The sequence below is a fragment of the Balearica regulorum genome, chromosome 4 (genome assembly GCF_011004875.1).
Source record: "Balearica regulorum gibbericeps isolate bBalReg1 chromosome 4, bBalReg1.pri, whole genome shotgun sequence".
NCBI classification, from domain to species: domain Eukaryota; kingdom Metazoa; phylum Chordata; class Aves; order Gruiformes; family Gruidae; genus Balearica; species Balearica regulorum.
The window spans coordinates 24815094-24841101 of NC_046187.1; the positions used below are offsets into that span (position 1 = coordinate 24815094).

The 26008-nt window shown below is 37.8% G+C and overlaps 1 protein-coding gene across 1 annotated transcript in view; it reads left to right on the plus strand.

Annotated features, from left to right (window-relative positions):
- The window catches only part of COL25A1 (collagen type XXV alpha 1 chain), a 322148-nt gene that overhangs the window by 176873 nt on the left and 119267 nt on the right, over positions 1 to 26008 (plus strand). The window contains exon 5 of the mRNA XM_075751482.1: positions 18092 to 18109. Within this exon, the coding sequence (XP_075607597.1) occupies positions 18092 to 18109 (18 nt within the window). The remainder of the gene's footprint in view (positions 1 to 18091; positions 18110 to 26008) is intronic.

Sequence of the window (26008 nt, forward strand, 5' to 3'; positions counted from 1 at the left end):
TTTCTAAATTGCTAGACTAGGTGGTTGGGTTCTGCGATTTCCAGGAAGTGCGGGGTGGAAGTGTTTTCTCCTACATCTGGAGCAGGTGGGCACCTCGACTGGTGGTTCTTACAAAGCTGAATGAGAAACTTTTTCAAAAAGTTCTTTCATACGCTTGTAGTGGGCTCCATGCTGCTTAGCATCATGTGGTGATTACACCAGAAATGATTTGACTAGTGTTTGTCAAGGTAATAAGGTTCTCAGCTCTATGTTTCTGGGTTTCTTTTTTAATGCCAGATGTTAGCTGGTAGAACAAAGCCTTAAAGTACTTCTTCTCCATTCCTGGGGATCTTGGGGCCGGACGCACTTAGTGTGCAGCCTGTGTTTTGCATCACAAGGAAAATACTAGGGTGTTGTTTGCACTGCCCTTATTTTCGTTTTCTCAGCTACAAGCGTGCATATCAAAATCAAAATTACTTAAAGCAGTTTCTGAAAGTGAACATACTTGTCTGGTAGGAAAGATTTATACAAGCAGTGTGGAATGTCAATTGGAAGTTTTTTCTGTGACTGCGTAGGATACAGATCATAAATCACCCTCACAAAGGGGTTCTCTCCCCTACCCCTCCCCGCCTTTGGCTTAAGGTAAAGCAATTAACATTTATTATTTTTGCTAATCTAGAGATCTGCACCATACTGATAATCTAACAGAGAACCATTGAGTTAAGAATTCTTTTTGGATTATTTCATACGTGTTCACGGTAGCTATTCCCAGTATAAATGAGAGCAATTTAACCCTTTACTGCTTTGCCCCACAAAAGGAGCATGATGAAAAAAATCATGCACACGAGGACTCATCAATTGAAAAGAATATTAAGTTTTTTAATGTTGAAGTCAGTTTCTTGCTGCTACATGATGTTATTACCAAAATAAACTGCTGTTTCCTCCTGTTTGGAAGGCTGGAATTCTTAGAAAGTGGAGTAAAACCAGGAAAAAGTTGGAAATTGTAAAAAGTCACATGGTTCTTTCTGTAACAGTTCCCCATTTTACCAGATCAATTGCAACTGAGCTAAGGAAAGGTAAGGGTAAGAGTCTTCTACTTTTGTTCATGCTGAACAGCACTCGCTCAGAGAAGCAGTCCCCAAAATAAGTACTACATACTCTGAGAGGGCAAAGTGGAATTGGGACCTATGTAGAGAAAAAAATAGAAGACAAATTGTGGGTGCTAAGGAAGGTCTTTATTCCTCAGTACACAGATTTTTGTGAAACAGAAGTTGTATCACTATACTAAGAGTAACATACAGCAGTTCAGTAACTTTTGTCATGCATGACATCGTATTTGCTTTCCTAGTCATTGTGAAAGTGCAAATGCAGGCTCCTTTTTTTTTTTAATAGAAATACTTCTCTTGAGTGAGGCTTGTGGTTTTCGTTCAGGTAGTCTGACTGATTAGCCGGTCTCTGGAGAGCAAATGACCTCAACGTTTCCACTTCCAGCTGTGTGGATCAATTAGCATGATTTTTTTTTTTAATCCACTCTGAATACGATAGGAGATCTCTCAATTTAGGTCTCTGCCCTCAGGGTAATCTGGTATTGCCATCACATACAAATTGTTTCTCCCTAGATGGGAATGCAAAGAAACACATTTTTGTTCTTCATGCTGTCACCAGCTTCAGCAAAAAACCCTTTTATAATCTTGTAAACCAGTTATGTCAGAAGAAAGTAATGAAAATTATTATTTGGGTGTATTTGTGTGTCAATCTGCAAAACTTAAAAGAGTGGAGATATTGAGATTAAATGGGCTAATAAGATTGGTAAATGCTTTAGGATTCTAAAAGCTCTTTTGTTGAACTATATTCTGACTTTGATTCACCTCTTCAGCTCTGGTGAACTTCAATTTAATTTGCATAATTTGACTGAAATTAGAAAACAGGTGAGAAGAGTGTATGATTTGGTGGAGTATGGCTCAGAAAGGCACAGGTACGAAATACTTGGATTTGTAGGTTTTCTTGGCTGGGGTAGCCCACGTTCTATATTGTAGTTTGATTCGGTTTCACTAACCAAATGTTTTGTCGGTTGAGTTTGCTTGTTTCTGTTGGAGCAGCAGTTGTCAAGGAAGAAGGAATATTTCTTTCTGACTGTGCAATGAGACACTGGCTTTACTTGGAGTTAAAAGGGGATTTCAAAATCAAAGCAGAAAAAATCTCTGAATTTGTTTCTAGATAGGCGAGCTTCAAAAAGCTGATGTATGAGTATGGAGAAACTTAGTAGGTTTTCCTAAATAGCTTGAGGGGGAAAACAGGCACAGACTGCATAGGAAGATGTTGTAGAGATGAGCTTTTGTTCTCCAATGTAAAACAAAAAAATAAAAACCACATAAAAAACCCCTGCTTCTTTTCACATAAATTTCAAAAATACATAACTAGAATTTGCCATAAAAGAAAAGGAATTGTCAGGAGAAATTCTTTGGATATTGGGCCTGTATATCCTTTCACCTACAAAAAAGAACGAACTGCAGAAGTAGTTTGAAGCAGCATTGCTGCTGAGGCTCTGAATTAAAATGACAAGATTTTTCCAGCATCCTCTCAATAGCCTTTGTCGAGCCACTTACGAGAAAACCAAAATTCCCTTTAGACTCTCCATTTAGCTGGTGAACACATGGCTCCAGACTTTCTCCTTCATGGCTGCTTCACTGCATTGACTCATTCTTGACCGAGTTTCTTTTTTTCCTCCTCTGCCTTTTGCACCATTTCCTTACCCAGCAGTCCGGTTTCTAGGTCCCTCAAATCTTTTGGCAGCCAGTACAGTGTTGCATCTACACACTTTCAAGCATCTGCTTACTTCTGATAACTTTATTTTTTAACGTAAGGCTCAGCATTTTGCCCCTCTTTAATCCCTTTGCTATTTGCTCTTGAGTGAAATATTGAAAAGCAGAAAGTTCTTAAGGTTTGCCAACAATGTTTTATAAAAATACTGACACTAATAGAAAGGTTATCCCATCTCAGACATTATTTCCTATCCTATTTCCTATTCATTGTCATCTTTCAGGCATGAGTTACACCTGGGCTTATGATAAAGAACACCCAACTTCTCTCGCCCTTCTTCCTCATCCTCCACGCTCTTGTGATGGGTCAGCCTGCTACCTTCAACCTTGTGGTGAACTTCCAAATGTTACACTTGGGGTTTAAATGGCAGCGTCCAGTGTTTTGAAAGGCCATTAGGACTGAGGTGTGAGGTCGGTGGGACAGGACATTAAGGCAGTAAATGAGGTAGCATTCAGCTCCCCCATTAAAATAATAGAACTAGTAAAAGCACAGGCTTGCAAATAAAGATCCCATATGCCTGTCTAAGCACTTCATGCAATTTACAATCTTTGTTATTACATCCTTAATAATTTTGATTTTGTAGTCACTAGTAATAGACGATCCTTCTGGAAACCAAGTTTTGGTACTGTTCATGGTAAGATTTATGTGAAAAGTTTCTTCAAGGACTAGAAATAATCCTTTCTTAAAATACAAATTCTTTCATTGCTACATCCCTCTTCATGTTAAATCGCGGGGAAATGGAACAGGTGGCGCATCATTGAAAACTGTATGGAGAAAGATGTCAGGAAGAAAGAATGGAAAAGGTTGTAGCGCATCCCTGAATTCTACTTTATTTCCTGGAAAGAAATAATCTTTTAAAGTATGCTTCATATAGTTTTTCCATAATGATTTATGCTGTTTGAGAATTTACTTGTTCCAAGTGATTTTGGAGGGGACAGAGTTGTATGCAGCACCACCAACATTTAACAAATTATTTAGGCTATAGTGTGTTTAAGATGGTAGTGTCTTTAAAGTAGATGCATGTATATTTGTGCCTTTGAAATCTGGTAGATACGTGACAGAAGTATCTGAATGGGCTTGCATGTGTATGATTTTATATTCCAGTATTTGAGCGCATTTGGTGGCTCATAGCTGAAAAAGCCTGCTTTGGAGTTTAAGTTTTAAGGCAGTGCATCTGCACAACTTTTTTTTTCTTATGTTGTATCCTAGATGGAAATACTGCATTTATGGACTAGGACTAGGTATGAACATTGGCATTTTGTTTATCATGGAATTCTTCAAACAAAGCTTTCTTCCACCTCCTGATAGTTGAAAGAGGTTGAGGTTTTTATCTATGTGTTTGTTTATAAACACTTCAGTGCCTTGCCTTTTAGTTTTGTTCTCTTTTAAACCCTTTGTAACTGTTCTCTTTTTTTATGGAGATGTAACCACTCTGATTGATCTCATTTGCTGTAAGTCAAAAGGGAAGTATCTCTATGGCAGCTGTATCTTTTTCTTAATTCCCTGGGAGCCCCATTCAAAATATGCACCTCTATAGGCAGATAAAAGTAGCGTGATGGTCAGATCCTTCTCTCCTAATGGAGCAAAAATCGATTTATGTACCTGCTCTTGAATCTTGCTGCTTTTCCAAAGCTGATGGTTCCACCAAGGGAAGGTCAAAAATTGGCCTCTGAAGGTTAGTTCTCTGTGATACTGTGGTATTTACTAAAAGACTATTTTTATTCTTCCTTAAATGGACCTCATTCCCTCTGAAAAGAGAAGATTTGTAGAAACCAAAAGAGAGATTGACTGAAAAGTGAAAAGCATTTTTTTCATATGCTGTAAAGCCATCAAAACACAGATGACAAGAAAGATTATTCTTTAGTAGAGCAACAGTGAGCACCATGGTGGTGTGAGGAGACAGATTCTTCACAATTATTCCAGGAGAACAAAAATCTAATTCATCAAAGTCATCGTGCCACAGCTGTTACAACAATCTATCTCTGGCTGAATGCTAGCCAGCTAATTTTTGAGAAGTGACATTTTTCACAGTTTATTGTTTTCTCATCAACATGGCACCAACCACATCAAATATATTCACACAGTGATGTTGGCGTTGATGAATTAGCCATGTGCTTTCTATTTATGGACACAGGAGTTTCAATTTCTTCAGGAGAAACGAAAACTTTTCAGTAGAATATAGGAGATTTCTCTTTGGTCTCTGCGTATGTTCCCTGTGTTCAAGTACCTGTTAAGCTATGCTGGAGTTCAGTAGCATAATGATATATTTTTTATGGAAACATAGTTCTGCAACCCTTCACAAGACAGTTTTTATGGATGGATGAAGCATATGGGGGTAAGCATTTTAAGATCACAATTTTAAAAGAGTTCATTTTTTAACAGCAGTCAGTTACAATGTGCTGTTTCTCAACTCATTGCTCCATTTACGACTTGCCAAGATTAGGCAGGTTCATTTTACAATTTTCTTTTTTTATTTTTTTTTTTCCTCCTGAAGAAGTATCTGAGTATCACTTAGGTATTTCGTACTTGGAATTTTAGTCTACAATAAATACTGTTAGTCCGTTTAAAATGAACCAAACAAAATAATATATGTAATGTTAGTCAGTTTAAAATCAGTTTTAAATGAACCAAAACAAATCAGAGCCCACACGACTCCATTCTTTACTGTAACTTGAATGGGGAATTCTGTGTTGCTCTTACTCTTTCTGGAGTCAGCAGTAGTTTCACTTTGCAGTAATTTGTCATACAGATACGTCCGTGCAAATGTTGCCGATGCTGATGAGATGTATAGGCTACAAGGAGAAAAACAGTGTCTGTCTGCGAATAATCTTCTTGCTAGCCTGATGTATAGAGACAACAAAGGTGCTTCACAGTTTGGGGTTCACAGTCATACTTGGCCCTTTTTTCCTATATATTTGCGATGTGTGCAGTGTTGGCCATGATAACTAGAAAGACGTCTGCCTGCAGTCTTTTAGATCTGCCCCGTTCTTTCTCATGGGTTTTTACATATATATTTGAGCAGGAAGAGCAATCGTAGTGCTCAGATACTCAAAAATGCCTCTGCACCACAAGAAACCGCCTGTCAGATTTCCTGCATAAACTATAAAAATAAAAAGTATCTCGGCAATTATTTTTCAGCTGTGAAATATGCTTTTGAAAAGCTGTGACTATAATTTTTCTTGCACAGAACTCTTTGTACTCCCTTATTGTTACCATATGCAGCACTTTTCTTGTAGTTCAGCCGCTCTCTGAATAGCCAAACTCTGAACAATTTTTCTTTCTCCAAATTGCTTACTCCTAGACATAACCAGTCCATCTTATAATTGCAAAGGAGCTATTAGGGTATTCGGACTCCATGGAGGGCTCCCAGCTAGGAGTCTTGTATTCTAGAGTCATGTTGCTCCAAGGAAAAGTTTTGGAAACTGTACCTGGCATTTCTGGTTTATTTGGGAAATCTTTAAAACTGTCCGTCATCTTCCATCTTGTTCTGTTATTGACAATTTCCATCATCTAATTTAGGCTAATATGGATACTAGAGCCACTTTGTGGAATTCATAGCTTCAGCTCTCATGTCCTTTTGTTTCTTGAAATTCAAGGGAGCTAACAAGAATGAAAAATGCAAATATTTTCTTTTCTGTAACAGGAACAGCAAAATATGTGTAAGATTCCTGCCAGTTCTGCTTGGCAGCCTACTGTTAGCATTGGCTTATTGCTTTACATGTGCATGCTGCATATTTGTCTGTACTGAAGGCACTACACTTGACAGGTGGTTTAAAATATAAATTGGAATAACTTCTGATTACCTTTCTGCTCGTGAACTGAAGTCTCGATGCTGAAAGCCCAGTCTAGGCGTGGTGTAGCTTTTCTGGTTGCTGGAGGAGTACTCTGGAGCCTTAATCATGATACTTCATTCTCCAGGTTTTAACAAGACCTTGCTTCTGAGTCTCTTCTATGCCGCCAGGGTATGCTTTGAGATCCTTGTTCGCTTGATAAAGGCAATTTCGTAGGAGTTTCTGATGGGAGAGTTAATACGTGGCTTGCAACCAAACGAGAGATTCCTGGAATTACAGAATGAGGCTGTTAAGGACTTAAGAATACAATTTTTTTCTTTCTTTTCTCTTTCTTTCTTTCTTTTTTTTTTTTTTAACTGAATGTGGTTTTTCCAATGAAATACAAGCAGTGTGGTGTATGGGGGAGGGGTAGTAGTTCAAATCTTGAATGATTAATTGTGCATCAATGTTTTAAATGAGTCTAGGAGAAGCAAGATGTTGTTTCTGAAGGCCGAATGAGATAGACTCTAGCAGTTCAGACAGGACCTGGAAATTGCTGGTCAAGAAGATCAAGCTGCCTAACAGTGTTGTGAATTTTGTTGGTTTCTTTTTTAAAAAACCCTTAATTTAAAACTTTAAATTCCTACTTTGGAATACATTTATACTTACTTGGCAATCTCCAGGTGATGATCCATCTAGCTGAGTTTTGTGTCTCGGGTAGTAGCTAATATGAACTGCTTGAGGGAAGAATTCAGGAAATTCTGAAATGGACTTCTTTGGAAGAGCCTTGTGGTGCTTCATTTGTCTTTGTCAGTAATTTTGCATTTTCTGGGAAAGGGGTTTTAGATAGCAGGCTCATCTTTCTTGTACTCTTGTACATTCATTCTTTTCACAGTAAAGTTCATTCTTTTCACTTTTCATTTACTGTTCATTCTTTTCACAGTAAAGTTTTCTCCAGCCCAAATGATCTGAATTATTTGGGTTTTTTTCAGTAATGTCCTGATTGCTGGCCAGAGAGACTTGTTGCAGATTGATTTCATGCCCTTTTTCTCGCCCGAGCTTGGAGCAAGTGACTTCTGTACCTGGGCGGTTGGCTCATATTGCTCTTAACGGCAATCACTTCCCGTCATTGAAAAAGAACTAATCACGTTTCATCAGAAGGAGAAATTTAGCTAGCTGACATGCTTATCATACTCATTGCCCACATAGGCTCTAAACCAAAACTTCACTAAAAAGAAATCTTATCAGACTTGCTAGGAATTATATATCCTTGCTAGGAATACCATATTACATCTAATTAGCCAGCCTTGATAAACTTGTAATTAACCGAAGGAGGGAAAAAGTCAGACATGGAGATCCATCATTTTAATGGTATCATGATGAGGAAACCTGACAGTTGGGGGTTTCCTGACTTCTCTCAATCTTGAACTAAAACAGGTGACTTGAATAGCCAATGTGTCATCTTTCCCCTTACCTGAATTTAGTGGGGATGATCTACAAACCTGCTGTTTGAGACAGATTTTCTTTTTTCTTTCTTCTTTTTTTTTTTTTTTTAAATATAGGTATTTTTAAACTCAGTCTGACATAGTAACTGGCATGCAGCTCATACAGCTGATGTAAAGCTCGATTCCTGCTTTCTTCTGAATCTCTTTTTGTAATGTATTGACATAAGAGATTTTCAGGCAGCTGCAAGTAACAATTTAACAATCGAGCTTCCTGTAGATTGTTTAGAAATGTGGGATAATTTAGTCACATAATTTTATCAGGATAAGTGTTTCTGAATTCTGAAATGCTGATGTGACAGTCTAAATTAGTATACCTTAAAACTGCCAAATGTGTGATCTAAAAGATTTTTGAAAATTACTGGGGGATACCTTAAAATGGGATTTTTAAATTTTTTTTTTTTTACAACTGAGTGCCAAATCACACTCTTATTATAGTCAATGTGAAAACTCATTTTTAATTCATTGCACTACAAACTGAGTCCAGAAAATACTTGTATGCTGACCAACTTCAGCTATGGCATTGTTATATCTCACTAACTTTATTTGTTGGGCCAACACTGCCCATCAGAGATGTTGAAATAACCTCGGCCACTTATTTGTGCCAGGAAGTTCCAGTAAATTGGAACATAATCTAGCATGGTGTCACTGGGGCTCTCTTCAGTTTTCTGTATTCATGTCTCTCTCTGAGATGCAGATGTTTCTGTACTAGTTTTGTATATAAAGAGCATTTCAGACACCTATGGTCTGCACTGGGAGAGAGAGTTTTGTTCCAAAATACTTGATTTCACACTGAACAGTCAGGAAAAACAATGAGCCATCAAAGTGTGAGGAATCATTACACATTTGGAGATGATAATTAGCCTGCTTGTAATTTATTTATACACAAAACTAGAATTGGCGTAATTTGCAATGTCAAAAGAATGTGTTTGCAATAACTACATTTCTCTGCATGCTTCCAACCTACCAAAATTATGTACTGTTAAAATATGCCAATCCACTTTATCTGAAAACAAAAAAACCCAAAAAACTTCCTTTAGCTAGAGGGCGGTCTACATTTTATAAAGAAGAAATGATGTCTGTTTTCTGTTTATGATGTATCTCCTGGTTCACAAGTCAGTCTTCTGAAGAAGAAATTTTCCTAAACCAAAAGGATTACTGAAGGATGAGTGGAGAAGTTACGAGTAAGAAGATAAACTGAATCTTCCTCTTTTCCTTCGCTTGGTAGATTCTTTCATCACATAGTAGATTTCAACATATGATATCTTTATTTATCTTCACTTTTCACTCAGAATTTTCTGAAGAAACAAATATTTCAGTAAAGCTGCCTAGAGTAATAATACTGGCTATCCTTTTGATAGAAACACTAAAGTTTTCTGATGCATTTGCTATTGTATTCAATTTCTAACAATAGCCCCTAAAACTCTTAAAATACTTACCTCTAGAGTAACCCATACGTAAAAAGATACTGCTTAAACAGAAAGCAACCGTTTTGTGTAGCATGCAAAATTTGACTTAAAATATATTTCTTTGAGAAACATTACATTTATGGTATTCTTGAGGAGTGGAAGCTACTTTTCACAAAACCAGACCAAAATGGCACTCGTATTCCCCTCCCTCCCACATGTAGTCTCTGTCCATATTAGGGTTATTAGATAGGTAGTGAGTGCTAAGTAAATAGTTGCGTATTGTTTGGGGAAAAAAAAGAATATACTGAACAAACATCTTTGCTTTTGAAGATCTTGGAAAAAAGTCTATGTAATACTGTAAGTAAATATCCAATAGCATACATTAAAAATGGCAGTGGAAACCTAGAAAGGAAATGCATAGTCCCGAGGAAACATTTTCAATACCATCTGTAGTATCCGCAGTAAGTGAACAAATAGTGTCCGTGTCTGTTGTATAAACCTACTCATTCCCCTCTCTTTCATGATGCATTGTCGTGTTTTCTAAAGTGTTTAACGGGGACTGTGTTACAGAAGACCATGTCTTTGGCACTTGTTGTCAAAAAATACCTGCTAATCTGTAGTAGCAGTTATTTAGAGAGCAAAGCAGAAAGTAGTTTGAATTATATAGTGCGCAACAATCGAGTTTAAGTCAGACAGACTATAGTTTGAAGTCTTCCTTTCAAAACGAGTGAAAACGTCTTTGAGTATTCCGTGAGACTTCTGGTGGAATCATGTAATGAATTGCGATAAACGCTGTCATGCATGGGATTTTTCTCAGTGCAGTATGAAGTAGCCTTATGTACTCTTTCAGCTCATCTCTCTCACCCAGCCTGTATCAGTTGTGGAATTCTGATTGCTTCCATTTTTGAAAAGTGTTTTCTCTCTCTTTCCAGCACTAGAGAAAGAGTAATTGAGGAAAGAAGGAAATGACCATATTTTGCTGTTAAATATTTAGTATTTTTATAACGGAATAATGTTATTCATTTTCACAGTAACAACTTCTTATCTTCAGAGATAGTTTTGTTTTTTTCCTCCTGTAGGGCAGTATGTCTCAAACAAGTTTCTCTTTCTTCTCCTATTCTATAAAGCAAATCCCAGAAGATTTCCAGACTTCAAAACCAAATGATTGTGATACAAATGGAATCATGTGGGGGAAATTCCCATTATTTTCTGTTGTGGAGCAGGTGCTTCTCTTTATCCTACTGGGAATTTCTGATTCTTCTTTACCGAGACTTTTCAAGATGCTATGTGTAGTCCTTTAATTCAAGTGAAGGAGCTATGTAGCATGGATAAGAGCAGGCAAAAAATTAACAGTAGTTAAAATACCTATCTTTGTAAGGGAGCAAAAATAGTATTGTTTTTCTATGATCGAGAGACATGCACTGAAAACAGTGCTTATATGCAAAATACAAGCACTGCTACAGCTGCAAGAGCTGTTGGCTGGTCCCTCTAAGCCAACAGTTTGACCCTGTAATGAATTTTCCTTCTACAAATACTTGTATAATTCTGTTCTGTATTCATTCATCATAAGAATAATTAAATCTTTTGGGCTAAGCTTGCAGTAGACCAAACAGTTAAATTTAGCTGCTGGCCCACAGAGCCCCCTGGGGAACTTTATATACTTACCATGACCTTATGGTTGAGTGTTTTAACTGGTGATAACTGTAGTTTGCTTTCTAGAAGTAAATGTATTCATAGCCAGGGTTCAGCTCAGACTTCGTTTTTGCACCTGCAACAGACTCTGTGTGTAAATATTACTTAGATAAATATCCTGTAGTACAGTGCTAGAAAAATCTGGGAAAGCCAATAATTTGCAGGCTTGCCTTGATTTTTGGGGTGTACAGTGCCATATTTAGAAATTTGCTAAATAACTATGAGAAAATTAGTAAGTCCTGTATGTGTGCTGCACGTGTGGGATCAAGAGGCACTGAGGAAGCATAATAATAAGAGCTGTCCCGTTAATGCACTGGAAAGCATCGGTTTCTTTATTGGATACCAGGGAAGAACTGTCACAACATTTGAAAGCTATGGTAGGCCATATCAAGAGTCACAAACTTTCTCAGGACATCAGCACATGACAAAGGTGGTGGTCATGCAGATAACCAGGATGCTGGTGACCTGCTTTACTCTCTCAGCATGTCATCTGCTCATGATGTGACAGGAAATGACGGCAAGAGCTGGAGGGAAGGAGAGATAAAGGGTTTTATTCCTGTAGGCCTGCCCAGACACAGTAACTTGTTATTGGATCTGACAAGTAGGCTAGTGCCTAGGCTTCTTAGCCAATAAAGTACCTAAAATCATGAATTTCACAATAAGTAGATCTAACTGATGTCCTCTTTCATATTAAGAATGTCTGGAGTTTTTAGCAGAGTCCATGGTCTAGGCTGGGAGAGGATGGATAGCTAGGGAACTCACTAGATTGGTATGGCATCACTTTTGCATAGTGTTTATTGCTTTCTTGATAGTTGGTTCAACTGACTCATTCGTGTGACTGTAGTACCTGCTAGTGATAGTGCAGAAGGTAGAGTACGCAGTACTGGGTGAAGGGGTGAGCAGAACCACTGCAGACCTGATTTGGACTAAACTATTACACTTCGAGTTCTGCTCACAAGCCGAACTAGTGCTCAGAAAGGGGGAAGAAGGCAGCAAGGATAAAATGGGTCAACGTAAAACCAGCAAATAAGTTATGTGCTGTCTTCTCATCAACCGCGACCCAAATCAAGGTGTGGGAGCGATCAGCCCTAGTGGGCCCTGTGCCCAGGGAAGGCGATCTTGAGAGAGCGCCTGGGAAGCCCCAGGAGAAAAGGTGTCAGCGTTTACGAGAAAACTTCTTTCCAGCAGCTGTAAACTAGTGGCCCTTTCGCATGGGGCCAAGACTCAAAAGCTCACAGTTTCAGCCTAACAGAGGAATTTAACGGCAGAAACAACTTCTCTGCCTGCTCTTATTCCGTTCTCAGGGAAAGGTAACTTGACTGTTTGTTTGTCAGAAGACATAGCAATTAAACATTAAATTTAAAATTAATCAGACTTTTTCTAGCCCTCTTCTCTCTCATCTGATCACCTAAACATGCAGTTGATATGGAAACTGAGTTACAACAGCATACATCGACGTTAAATCCTTTCTAGAATTTGCATCCGTATAACTGGAATCAACCTCTGGACTCTGAAGGAAATAAGTAACTCATAAAGTATCAGCGTGGATAATTCCATGTTTTCCAATGGAAAAAAAAGAAAGCAGGATAAGGCACAGAACTTCTTGGGCAAAGCATAGGCAGAGATCTTTAGTACCTCAGTCAACTGCATGAGCTGAAATTTCTTCTTGACCATCATTATTATGATGTTAATTTAAATACAGATTAGTAATGAGATTTGAAGTGTTTACTCTTTTCATCTTGCAACCATGTGATATGAACATTCAGTACATAGGCTACCTATCCCGTTTTCTCAGTTATTTAAAGAAAACTGCACAGGTTAGATGCATTATTTCATATGTTTGGTTATGTTGTGCCACTAACAATTTCTTCATTGCATGTTGAACCTGTCTTTTGTTAAACATTGGCTGTTGCCTGGCTGCCTCTCACCATGCTGTTTTTATTAATTCTGTCTTAGATCTGCTTCTTTTGTTATTTCTTTTCTGTGTCTTCATTCTCAAAGTATCTTTAACTGCTGACATAGAGTTATTAATCTTTTAAAGCCCAAAGTATTCCCCAAGTCTGTATATTTTTCCTTATCTTCAGTGTTCCTCTGATTTAACTGTTCCATTTTGTTTTGACTTTTGATTATCCCAGGGTCCGATTGGTATGGATGGAAAGCTGGTAGGTGATTTGTTCAAAACCAGTGTAATTTAGGTCTTGCACATATTCCCTCTTTGCTTTTTTAATTGCTCATGCTGAAATGTATATTAATCACATATTGGCTTCCTCAGCATAACTTATTTCAACCTCAGTAGCGTAGATTTTAACAGAGTGCTGAAAAACCACTTCAGTCTTTTGTGTCTATCCAAGGAAATGGAGGTCAGCCACGCTACTCCTGTTTCCTTATCATTTTCTATTTGGATTAGACTGGAAGGCAGGTGTTCCTGCTTGGGTCCTCTGTCCAGAGAATGCTCCACAAGGGTAGTTTGGTGGTGCCTTTCAAACAGCAGGATATTTTTTTTTGACCACATATCCGTGGCTCTTGCTAGTTTCCTTTTTCCACGGGTTCTTCATTTTTGTGTTTTAATTTCTCTGCCTGGATTTTGTTGGCTAATTAGATCTGAACAGCCCCGTGTCTCATTTTAAACACATTTGTATGCTATCCTAGATATTCTTTAGGGAGGTGCTACTTGAATTAAGTTAGAAATAACCTTTAATTTTATACAATGCATTTGTAAATACATTTGTATTTGTGTATATATTTGTATAACCATATATTTGGATGTATGAGCCTGGAAGTTCATGTTTCCATCTCTTTAAAGATTGAAATAATGAAAAAGATGTGAAAATCCAGTTTATGCACTTTCTCATGCTACTATTTTTGCTCCCTGTCTCTTTCTTTTTTCCAGGACAGCCCTTTTCTTCAATACCTTGAACACATCTTTTCTTTTCTGTCCTACCATTTACTACAAACCTCGTTTCCTCTGCAAGTTCAACTTGCTAACTTGTAGTGTCATCTTCCATTTTCTTCTCTTAAGACTTTTTCCTGTGCTCCTTGAGATCTCTTTCTACTGTTAAATACCTTTTCTGCAATGTTTGCAGCCTCCAGTCAATAGGCTTTTTCTTTATTCTTCTCTTTTAGCGGATTGATAGCTTACCTGTTGACTTCAGCTACACCTGGCTATACTATATATCTTTTCTTTTTCTTTTAGTATCATTTCCATAGCAGCAGCTAATATTAAGTTCAATTGCTAGCAAGGGATTAACTATCAACCTAGAAGACCTGCCATCATGGTAGTTAGAATAGGCTGCCAAACCTAACCCCTTTCTTTCCTGCAAGATAACATATTAAGTCAGTAAATAGGAATATAGAAGAGAAAATTGTTCTGAAGTTTTTGCTGAAAGTATGACTTATTTTGCAGCTATACCCAGTGTAGTCAGATTTTTTTAAAAAATAAATAAATAAAAAGCAGTAATAGTAATGGATCATCAAGTACATGAGCAATGATCTAGAGTTTCAAAGCAGCAGCCACTAAAATACACCCGATCATTTACGGGTGTTGGGACTGGTCTGTAAATGCGTGCAAAGAACGGCAGTCAGTTGGTAGCTACAGGCAATGAATCAATTTTACAGTACGTAACGCATTTGAATAGAGAGATGTTTATTTGGGAAAAAAATCGGAGTAATGCTGACTTTTCAGTCTTGATGTGTATTTTCACCCTGTTTTTTAATCTAAAATTTAGATAAATACTTCCAGCTAAAACATTTTAATCCGCAAGTGACATGCATTGGGAACAATTTATGCAGCAGTGAGACAGAGTGATTTCAGAAATCCTGGAGCCCTTTCAGGGAACGCAAATGTATTAGTTGAGATTGAGCTTGCTCAAATGAGTTACAATATCAGATTGTACTCATGTTAGAGGATTTTTTAACGAACACCAAAGTAACTCATAGAACTTTATTCCTGACCCTTTCACAACATACAAAATGAGAGAAGGCAAAATGAACAGCCTCTCCTTTGTCTCCCACCCTTTTTGTTGTTGTGCCAATAACCCTTTACAATCAAAGAAGTCAGTACTGCGATGCCTCTTTCTACCTGTACGTTTGTAAGCAAAGCTGACGTGTTCCATAATATAGCGCTTGCTGCTTCCTATGGTTAGTGTCACGTACTGGATCATTAGTGAGAAGGGAAAGTTATACCGTAACTGTAGCAGCTAGTAGGGCAAGGAGTGTCTAAGAGTATACAAAAATATTGATGGATTTGTAACAACAGAAAAAAATGGAAAATAATTACTTTCACCAATGCAAAGTTCCTTCCATGTTCAAGGAGCTTATAGTCAACAGGATAAAAAAATCCTACTATGAGTACTTTTGTATTCAGCATCTCCATTTACAGTTAAATGCAGGATTATTGCAATATTGACAGAGTATATAAGCAAAGAGTAATGCAACTATTACATTCCCCGTTACCTTATAGAGTTCTGTGTCACCATGAAGAACAATTGTGCTATAAAATTTCAGTTTCCAGCTTACCCCTCTCTGTGCTGCAGACATGATAAAAGAGTAATTATAAATGCACAATAAGAAAAAGGCAAAGTGGTAATGTTGTTGAGATTGAGAGTAGAAACCACTTTCATGGGAGCATGATTCTATCCCTGACATTCAATTCAGGGTACGTTTGTTTTATTTGTGTATGTCCCTTATACATACAGCATGTACCATGTGGACACTTGGTAGCCTGTATGTCTAAGTTAGATTGAAGAAAAAAGTGTCAGTTTTCAAATCTTTTTGTTTAAACATATATATATATTCTGTTTATTTGCTTTCTACTGCTTTAAATCAACATTTGTTGAAACATTTTGGTAATTTCAGACTTTCACTTAAGTTCATTTTATATATATGTCTTGGAGACAGTCTTTAATGATTCGGTGAAAATGTATTGCAACTTTAGATCTGCTTGTGAGAAGAAACGTGTTGTGAGTTTGTATAGAAAAGTTTGCATGCATAGGTCTCAGTTTAGTTAATTTATACAAGTTTATTGTACAGGCTGCCCAGTATTGCATCAGTAAGCAATTTCTGATGATTTTAGGATTAGGTATAGCATATAAAATCTTAAAACCTGCTGTGATGGGAAGATTGAGGTAAAGGCAGAGTGCTGAGGAGTCCCAGCTGTATTCATTAACCCAGTGTGATGTGTACCTTCATAGAACTGACCAATTCAGAAAATTTTACTTCATATCGGAACTGGTAAACCTCAGCCAGTATTTTTTTTATTTGAAAACCTCTATAGTGCAGTGTTGTTGTAAGGAACTAATACAGAACTGCAGCATCTACAACAAGGAATGCTTTAGGCTGCCTTCAGTGTAAGGATTAGATAGCCACAATAATTCTGTATTTTGCCATGATTCCTCTGTAACATTATTTCTAATGTTTCTTATTTAAAAAAAAAAATCTTTAAAAACTTGCATGTGAATTAAAATATGTTTTTCTGGTTTTTAATTTAGCACAAAAAATGTTATGAGTTACTTAAAAAAAAAAAGCGTTTCTCTTCAGCTGCTTTTCTTGTAGGTGATAGTTCCCAGTTGAAATGCTTTCCCCTCCACACACACCCCTACCCCTCCTCCTTTAAAATCACACAGAGTCACAGAATGGTTGAAATTGGAAGGGACGCTGGACGTCATCTGGTCTTACCTCTCTGATCCAGCTGAGCCATCTAAAGCAGGTTGCCCAGGATTGTGTCCAGACAGCTTGTGAATATCTCCAATCTCCCTGGGCAACCTCTGCCAGTGCTTCGTTATCCTCACAGTAAAAAAGTGTTTCCTGATGTTCAGACGGAAGAGTTTCAACTCTGTGTAGCAGTACCTCCTAGCTAAAGTGAAGAGGTTTTATAGGACTTGTAAGAAGTCTCCATGCTCAGTTTCTTTCAACAAAAGGAAATTGTAGTTTCAATTCAACTGAAATATCAGTGAAGTGTCATAAAACACTAGCAGCTAAGCTACCCCTAGGAGTTTAAGAAATTCTCTCTTTATAGGGAGAAATATATAAATATTTGTCTCTGTCTGACAGTGTGAACCGATTGTCTTGGTGGCTGTAGTTTGTCATCACAACTACTGTACTGTTTTGTAATACAATTCTACTTCATGCAAATAATTGTAATGAGTGGGCTAGAATAACTGATGACTTCCACTGGCTTTCCTAGGCTAGGGACCTTAGCGAAAGGAAGTCCGCTCTGTAAGGGCTTGCAGCAACAAGAGATACGTACAACACCTCGCCATGCAGAGGGTGCTTCTCCATTTGGCCAGGCTTGGTCCAAAGGTGATGTGGAGAAATAAGGGAGAGGAAATGTATCATCTGCCTCTTGGGCTGACTGACAAGGGTTCGCCTAATGATGACTTGCTGGTTTAAATATTGGTTTATACTTGCTTAAAACTGTGGTGCTTGCAGCAATGGCAAAAAGACTATTGTTTGCCCAGCAATGGGTTCCTCCAGTTTTCAGACTTTGTTCATTCAATAGGCAGTAATTAGCACCTCCTTGAAACATGGGGGTGATCAATAACAGAGAAAAAGCACCCAATATCTACTTCTAAATCAGCTAAGCATCTGTGGATTCTTTCTCACTTGAGAATGATTAAATTAGGTCTTTCTATAATGTCTAAATTGTATTGTTCAATCTAAAGTATGAAGTTTCTCAAATGCAGGTTCAATGATGTGTTACTGTAATTTATTTCTGGAATGAGTTAATTACAAGAAAGTTCATCAATTTGAATTAAAATATTCAAAATTCGCTATAGACTTAAGAGTGCAGAATCTGACTTCAATACAGTTACTGGATTTGTTGTTACCATCATCTTAGAGAGCACTGTAACTATTTGCTACTATTTAAGGAGTAAATCCTTGTCATAACTTTCAATAACCTTATCTTTTTCTTGTTTTTCAGGGTCAGCCTGGTCCTCAAGTAAGTGCCATTTTATTTTCCTACATGAGTTAAGGCTAAATACAGGGCCTACCAAACTCAGGTTATCCACAGAGTATTTTGATGGGGTTTTTAATCCTACTGTAATAAGGTAGAAACTGGTAACCATTGCATAATTCAGCAAGGCAAATATTTCCCAAGAAAGAAACATGGGCCCCCCCATATGGTTGTCTGAGATCCCTCAGCTGTTTGACCAGATGGTGGGGTTAACAATGTAATACTGAATAAAGCAAATCTCCTAACTATGGCTTGAAACTTTGCCACCTAACTTTAAAGCAAGATAAAATAACTTAGCAAATGTGTAGCAAATGTAATACTTCAACTGCTTATTAATCACATGCTAATAATGTTGCTATAATCCAGGCAGCCCTCAGTTATTTTAAATATTGCACTGCTAGCTATTTTGATTAATTATATACGCTTCTTTGAATTAGTTCTGCTTTATTTAAGAATAGTAGAACTTTGTCTTGTGAGTTGTAATTGAAGATGTGGAAATCTAGGGATCGAACTTCAGTTCTAAGGTAGAAATAGACCAGCAAAAAGGAAACATTAAGTATAGAAAAAAATAAATTATTTGACTTAACAAGCGGTATAGAAATGTGGAAGAGCAAGGAAATGGAGGGGGAGGGGGGGAAGGCAATGCCAAAGCCAAACTTGGTGAAATCAGTCAAAAAACTCTACTTTTTTGCATATTCAAGATGCATTATGGGAAGTAAACTCTGGTCTGTGGGACCATTTTAGCACAAGTGAGTTGCCTGAATCAGGATTTCTGTGAGGGCCTTTTATATTTCAGAATCATAGTTGAAAGTCAAAGCTTTACAGCCTTATTGACTGATAATTTTTTTAATTTAAGATTTTTTTTTACGGGAAGCGAGCATTTTCCTCAGATTTTTCTTTTTTGTTTCTAATCATCGTTTTCTGTTGAAAGACAGTTTGTGTTGCAAGCCCTCATGCCACTCATTTTGTCTGAATGCCTAGTATCCTCGCAGTGCCAGGCTCCATTTAATAGTCTTACATGAGTAGTCCGTGTGATGTTGAAAATGATGAGCCCCGTCCTTAGCACTTATATTTCACAGTAGGCTTTTGATGTGTGGCCTACACAGAGAGCTATCTTCAGCCTCTGTGCTGCTGGGGGTCAATGAAGAGAGAGATTGTAATTCTGTGTGGCACTCTTGCTCTGAACAAGCTCTATTGAGGACCTGAGGCTCTTACTTGAGCCTGTGGGCTGCCCTCTAGTTGATGTTGACTTGTGCTGCCACCCGTGTCTTTTCCCTCTGGGTTTGGACTTCCACCTCCCACATTCCAGTTGCTTGGAGAGTGTCTCTTGCTTAATGCTTGTAAACAGCTTCTCAGTCTTTGGAGCTCGTATCTCTACATGAAATGCTCTGATGTAGCTGTGGGCAAAGAACCACGATGGAGATGGCAGCATTTGGTGCTATTTCAAGGGCAGAAAGGCAGAGAAATCTTGTCATGGTTCTAGGAGAAATGTGGTACAAACCATAGGAAAAACCCTTTAAAAATCCCTGTCCCTCTCCCAAACTGTATTAGCTTCACTATGCCCTCAGAAAACAGGTACGAGGTACCAGGACCCACAAGACTTAAGATGTAAGAATTCTCACCTTAAGTAGTTCTTCCCAGTGGAGGAACTTCCTCCCTTCCTCATCTCTGGGCCACTGCCGTTCTGAGCAACACTAACCATTATTCTTAATACTGCTTTTTCCTCCTTTTCAGCTCAGGATGCCCTTATTGTGGCAGGGGGATATGTATGTAGTCTGTCATTTTGACTGGCTGAGTCCAGGAATAATCCTTGCAAGGGCACGGGTAAAGAAGTCATAACAGCAGGAGACAGAGGAGGATTCAGCTTTAGATCAAGATGCCTAAACCTACAATCTTGTGTGTAGGTGTTCACATGTGAGGTGTCTAAGCACTCCTTGTACTCGGTGAAGGTTGAGTCAATACTCAGTGCACCTAGAGACCTCTTCAGCTCGTTGTAAATTCCTAGGGCTCAATTACATTGCCTGCATACAGGTGTTTGTTGCTGCATGAGATGATCCAGGGTCTCCAGCCTAGCCTCCGGCTGTTGTGTACACAAGGGCTGGAGTCTGTGTTGGACCATTGTTGTACCTGTCAGTCATGGGCAGCTGTGTTGGATACCTAGGGAACCTCTGACATCACACTAGTTGCACACATTCGTGCCTCTTAATTACGGATTCTGATTATAAGCAGTTACTGAATCAAATAAGCATTCTGCTGAATTGCTTTCTAGCCTATCCCAGATCCAGGTAACTTCATGAGACAACATTTTAAAAATGTTGAAAGCTGTGGTTGAAAATCTCACGTCTTTTGTTAATGATTATAAAGTATCCATAGAAAACTGAATCTATTCACATACAGATAAAATAAGTCAAAGTTGTGTCCCCCCCCAAATTTCTCATTTAAAAACTGCAGAAATCTCACCCACCCATGCTTGTCAGTAATTTCCCCAGTCTTAAGTGCATCCATGAGAAATCCAAAATGAAAAATATTGGTCAGTTTGGTTAGTAAGTAAAGGCTTCCTGCTTCAAAGATCAGAATTGCTATGCTGACAAAAGCAGCACTTAGAAAGTTTTTGATGTCATAGCCATGTAAGTCCACACTAAGATCAAAGATAAATTCTAATCCTCTTTACGTTCAGTGTTTTATTAACACCTATTCTTTTTTGCTGTGATTTTCAAAAAGTACACACTAAATTCACTCAACACGTACATAATTACTGGGTACAAATATAAATTCATAACAGATCAGTAACACCTCCTGTCTTTTTAACTTCAAATTTTTACTGCTTCTTTTCTTCAAAAATACACCACACAAAAGATAATTTTGTTTCAAGTTTTCCTGTTTTAAGTAAAAAGAAGCTTTATTACAACCCACAAGCTGCTTTTTTTTTTTTTGTCCCAGAAAAAAATCATGGTTCTGTTGTATCTGTGAAAGGTAAAGACCATAATCAATAGCTAAAGAATTTCTAGCATAACCTTTAAAAAAAAAAAAAAAAAAGAACCTTCTTATGATTGTGGGTTTCTGTTAAAAAGAAAGCTGTTTCAAATACCATGTAAACTGAGTTTCTTTGTAGAAGAGCAAGTAATAAATTTTTAAATATTTTTGCTGAAACTTAAATTGTGGCTTTTGAGTGACCCCAAAGAATACCTGCTTTTTCTTGTTTAGAATGTAAATATGTATTTAGATTAGCTTGTACCAGAAAGGTTTATTTTCCCAATAAATCTATACAACCATACTGCCCATACATCTCCCATTTAAAATAATGGAAGTATTCATGTTTGTCAAAGAACAGACTTTAGCTTTTAGTCTCAAGTTAATTCCGTAAGGAGTGTACTATCTGGGTAGAGAGTGATGGCTTGTTATTTTTAACTTTTTTTGTTGTTTAGAAGTAAAGTTCATGTAAATATTAGAAAACAGTGCAGTTAGTATTATGGTGAAGGAAGACAAAATGAGCCTTTACGAAATCCTGCTGAAATAAAACTATTAACAGCTCTAAACATGGGGCAGGGTGGTGTTTCGGTGTGACTTTGTCTCAGCCAGCCAACTGTTTTCTTCTTTGGGGCAATATCCTGTCCCTGGCCTGTCTCTGGTGCGAGATGCTTTCTCTCCCATGTCAGCATACGTGATTGCTGTCTGTGTGGGACTTTGAGATACAGCAGTCCCACAGATGCTTCTCCCTTCTCTTTGGCAGTCATTCAAATCTGCATTAGAAATGGACAAAATACTAATGATTGATACTTGTTTTCATGAGATTCTTGTTTTGCTGTATGTGAAATGTCTGTGGAAGTGATGTTATTTCAGTCTGAAATTTTCCAGTGTTGTGTGCATGATTGCATATTACCATAGCAATTCTGGTGACAAATGTATGCGTGCATCTCTTTCACCGTCAAGCTTCAGGGTGTGTGACTGGAGTATTTTTAATTTCTGATGGCAGAGATTCTGATTCATGGTGAGACAGGGTATTACTGGCTGGTGCTGTCAACAGAGCTGGTGGGAACCATTTTAACTTTTAGTTTTCTGGTTTTTGTCAAGGACTGAGAAAAACAGCCAGCAGGACATAGGCCATAGTTTTGAGCTGTTTTGGATGGCAGCAGTGTCCGCGAGAGATTTGTTTATTACTTCGTAGAGAACACTGTGGTGGTAGGGAGAATCCTAGACCTTAGGAAAAAGTTGAGTATCTGACAGCAGGAAGGATGGAAAGGGCGTTGTGTACAGAAAATATGGTTTAAGTCTTGCTGAGTTTCCCTTTCAGTTTTGGTAGTCTGGATAGCCATCAGCATTCCAAGACCTGTTAAACATTCCTCTCAGGTAGCACATTCCGTTCAGTACTGGGGTGACTGATAAGGTCAAGTGATCGTGCATGCATTTTGATGGCTTTTTAAGCTATGGGCAAGGCACATAATAGGTCCTGTTGACTGATGCTGCAAAGTGGTCTCTACCTGTCAGCCCCTTAGAGTTGGACATGCTTCTGTTGCTCTGATCACCATAAGTTGAGGTGTAAGCTCCATGTTCCTTGTTCCCAGAGGTTTGCCTTTAGGAATGCCTTGAATCTCTCAGCTTCTGTGGAGAGTGGAGGAAGAAGGCAAGAAGTACGCTTAGGAAGGACAGAGTCAGCATAAGGCTGGAGAAACAGTTCCTCACCTGGAGACACGCAGTGCGGTAAAGCTGCTGCTCCTGAGAGAAGCCCCGTGGTTGTATCCAGGCCATCAGCTGTTCACTCTCTAGAGAACGATCTTGGGGGGTGTTTCTCCTTCTAGCAGCTGATACCTTAAGCTCCTTCGTAAACTTCTGATCCTGCTGAAGGATTGTATGACTCAGTTTGAATATGCAAATGCTAGTCTGCATTTGAGTTACAAGTTGCAGGTCAGATTTTGCTATCAAACTTTAACAATTAGCTTATTAACAAAGAACAGGCACAGTCACTCAAATTTTTGTTTTCTAGGCAAATATGGAGCGATGTTATCTTTGTTTTATATATTTATGTGTGTGTGTGTGTATGCATGGTGTCAGATGCCATCAGGCCGTTATTTCAGTGTAGGTTATGAAATTTCTTCAATAAATTTTATGCATGTTTCTTCTTAATTCCTTATGTAAGACTGTGATTACTTATTTAGAAATCAGAATAGGAGTTAGAAGCTGGTGCAAATTCACAGAGGGGGATGCACCCTATTACTGTGACCTTTCATTTAAAGGGAGCCAAATACCATTTTGCATCTAAAAGTCTGGATTCAGTTTTTTGTTTCTCTGAAGTGTCTTCACTAGCATGTAAACAGTGCAAAGAGCTACTGCACTGCCCATGTCCTGCCCTAGGTATTACTGATGGCAGTGGGTGTTAAATACAGCAAAACAGAACCTCCACATCATGTCAAGGCAAGTACTGTAAGTTAAGGAGGAAATGCATTTTCTTCAAAGGGCAACAAACAGTTTGTTAGGCTTTGCTAAAGGACAACAAGTATTGAAAAGGAATAAATAACAGGTTTATTTGTGTTTCAAAGAAGTTCTTCCTAAATGAGTTCAGAACATTTGTAATTCTTAAGTTTTCGTATACATGCCACACAATTCCTCCCAACTACTGTCATCAAGTCCAAACTAATAAGTTATACCTGTGTAAATGAAAATAAGATTAGGCTTAGCCTGAGAGTTTGGGCTCATATACAGCAATTGAAATAGATTAATGTAGTATCTTTTAAAAAATAATTACTCTCATCTAATGGCCAGATAGACGTAGAAAGACAGCCAAACACAGTAGGTAAAAGCCTGTTTCTTACTTATATCTGTACCAATAACAAGGCCAAATACTTGATCTCATTGCTGCTAATAACATTTTACTATCGATTTTGAGATCAGAAATTAATTTTAACTGAGGGTATCACATAAATAAACAAGCTTGTACTAAGTCTTATATGTATTTAGTAATAGAATTCCTGAACATTATTGAAATTGTGTGATCTCTTTAGGAAACAGCTCATATTGACTTGTGAACGTGAAGTAACAAAAGCCATCATCATGGCTTTTTGTTTTATGTTCATTGCCAAATAAGAAGCAAGGATCCAGCTCTTGTCTCCCATCAGTTTTATAACCATATAGCTCAGTCATTTTGAATGGCACTGGAGAATGTAGGAGGAGAAATCGTGCTCAAAGCATCTTGTCTGATGTGTACATAAAAGTTTATGACACAAAAGTTGCAAGAAATGTATCTTCCCAGAACGAGTTAATGTATTTAATTGTTTTAAAGTCTGTTGCTTTCTCAGCTTTGTGTGTAATCAAGCAGAAGTTAATTTTGTTAAAAGGAATTGATAACAACATAAGTGCTTTTAAAATACAAAACCCTTTGGTTTTCCCTGGTAGACTTACGTACGTGTGTAAACCAGGATAGCTGTGAATGTTGAATGCCTTTTTGGCTAAGCAGATGGCATTAGTGCAAATAAGAGGATTCTTTGCTTTGCGAAGAAGAGAGCACAGAATTGGAGATCTAGGGGCAAATTATGCCACACTATCAATTGTACCAAGACTAAGGAAGCACCGCATACGATTTAAAAAGGCCAGGGGGAGTAAGTTCCAGGCATCAACAAGGAAAATTCTTGTAGCATCGGATATTGTGCTCTGCTTCCAATGTGGTTTTCTACTTGTCTTTTCCTACCCTTTTGCCAGGATTTGTGAAGGAGCATCTAATAGCAGATTAATGACTTTGCTACAGTACCCTCCTAAGTGAACTTACTTGGGGGTAATCAGACTTGTTAGAGCTCTGTTCATCCAATGTCAGATGGCCACAGCGGAGGCCAGGCTCCTACCCCAACTGTGATGCCACGTTCTTTTACCTGCTCTGATAGGCTTTTGAGTTACAATTTCAGTAACTATCTCTGGAAACCTTGTGCTGAAATAGCAAGATGTTCAAATGTTCCATGGCATTTCCTGGAACTGAAAAGTTATTTCAGATTTGTTTACCTGATTCAGAAAAGTGTTAGATTTGAAATCTGTTAATTTAACAATTACCCATTCAAACTAGGTTTTGATTTTCTGCAAGCATGAAAATAAGAATATAGGTTGTACAGAATTCTGTGGAAAGGGCTCTTCATGCAAGGTAATGTCAGCTCTGGATATCCTCACAAAATAAGTTCTGTTGTTAGGAAGGCGGCTTCTTTCACTAAACCTGATCTGCCTCCAGAGTAGCTGTATGCAATAGATGAAGAAAACTTGGAAAATGGACTCTTGGTTTAAGTTCTTTGGCCCAAAATTTTTAGAAGTTGATCCCCTCATTTCATAGTTCACATAGTGACCATTTATGGTACTGTTACTTTGAAAAGCCAAATCCTAGAATTAAAAAAAATAAATCTAAAACTAATATATAAAACTCTAAAAGAAAACATGGATAGCTTTCTATTTGTAGGGTGTTGCCAACTTTTCTTTATGGTGGCATCATTACTTTCTGAAAAGAATTGGTCTTGTCTTAATAAAATAAACATGGAGGTCTGATTCACTTGTTACATATGCTAGCATAAAAGTTAGGGGGGAATCACGCATTAGCATTCCACCTATTCATCTAGATGTTGCAGCTGTCACCAGGGCATACTAGATCTTCTAGCAGCAAGTGAAGAACTGTGAAGCAAAAATGACTTTAATCCTTAATTTGGTATAACATTGCTTAGCTCAACGCAGTACATATAAGTACAAAAAAAGCAATTGCAAGCTTAGTACTGTGGTTCCATTATGAGATGTACAAAGAGTTGTCAAAATATAATTAAGAACTCTGAAATCTCTCTTGTATTCCTAAATCATTTCTTTATCAAATGACCTTTGTATTTCCTTCGTCCTATTCTACAGATGGCAGAAATACACTAGTGTGTT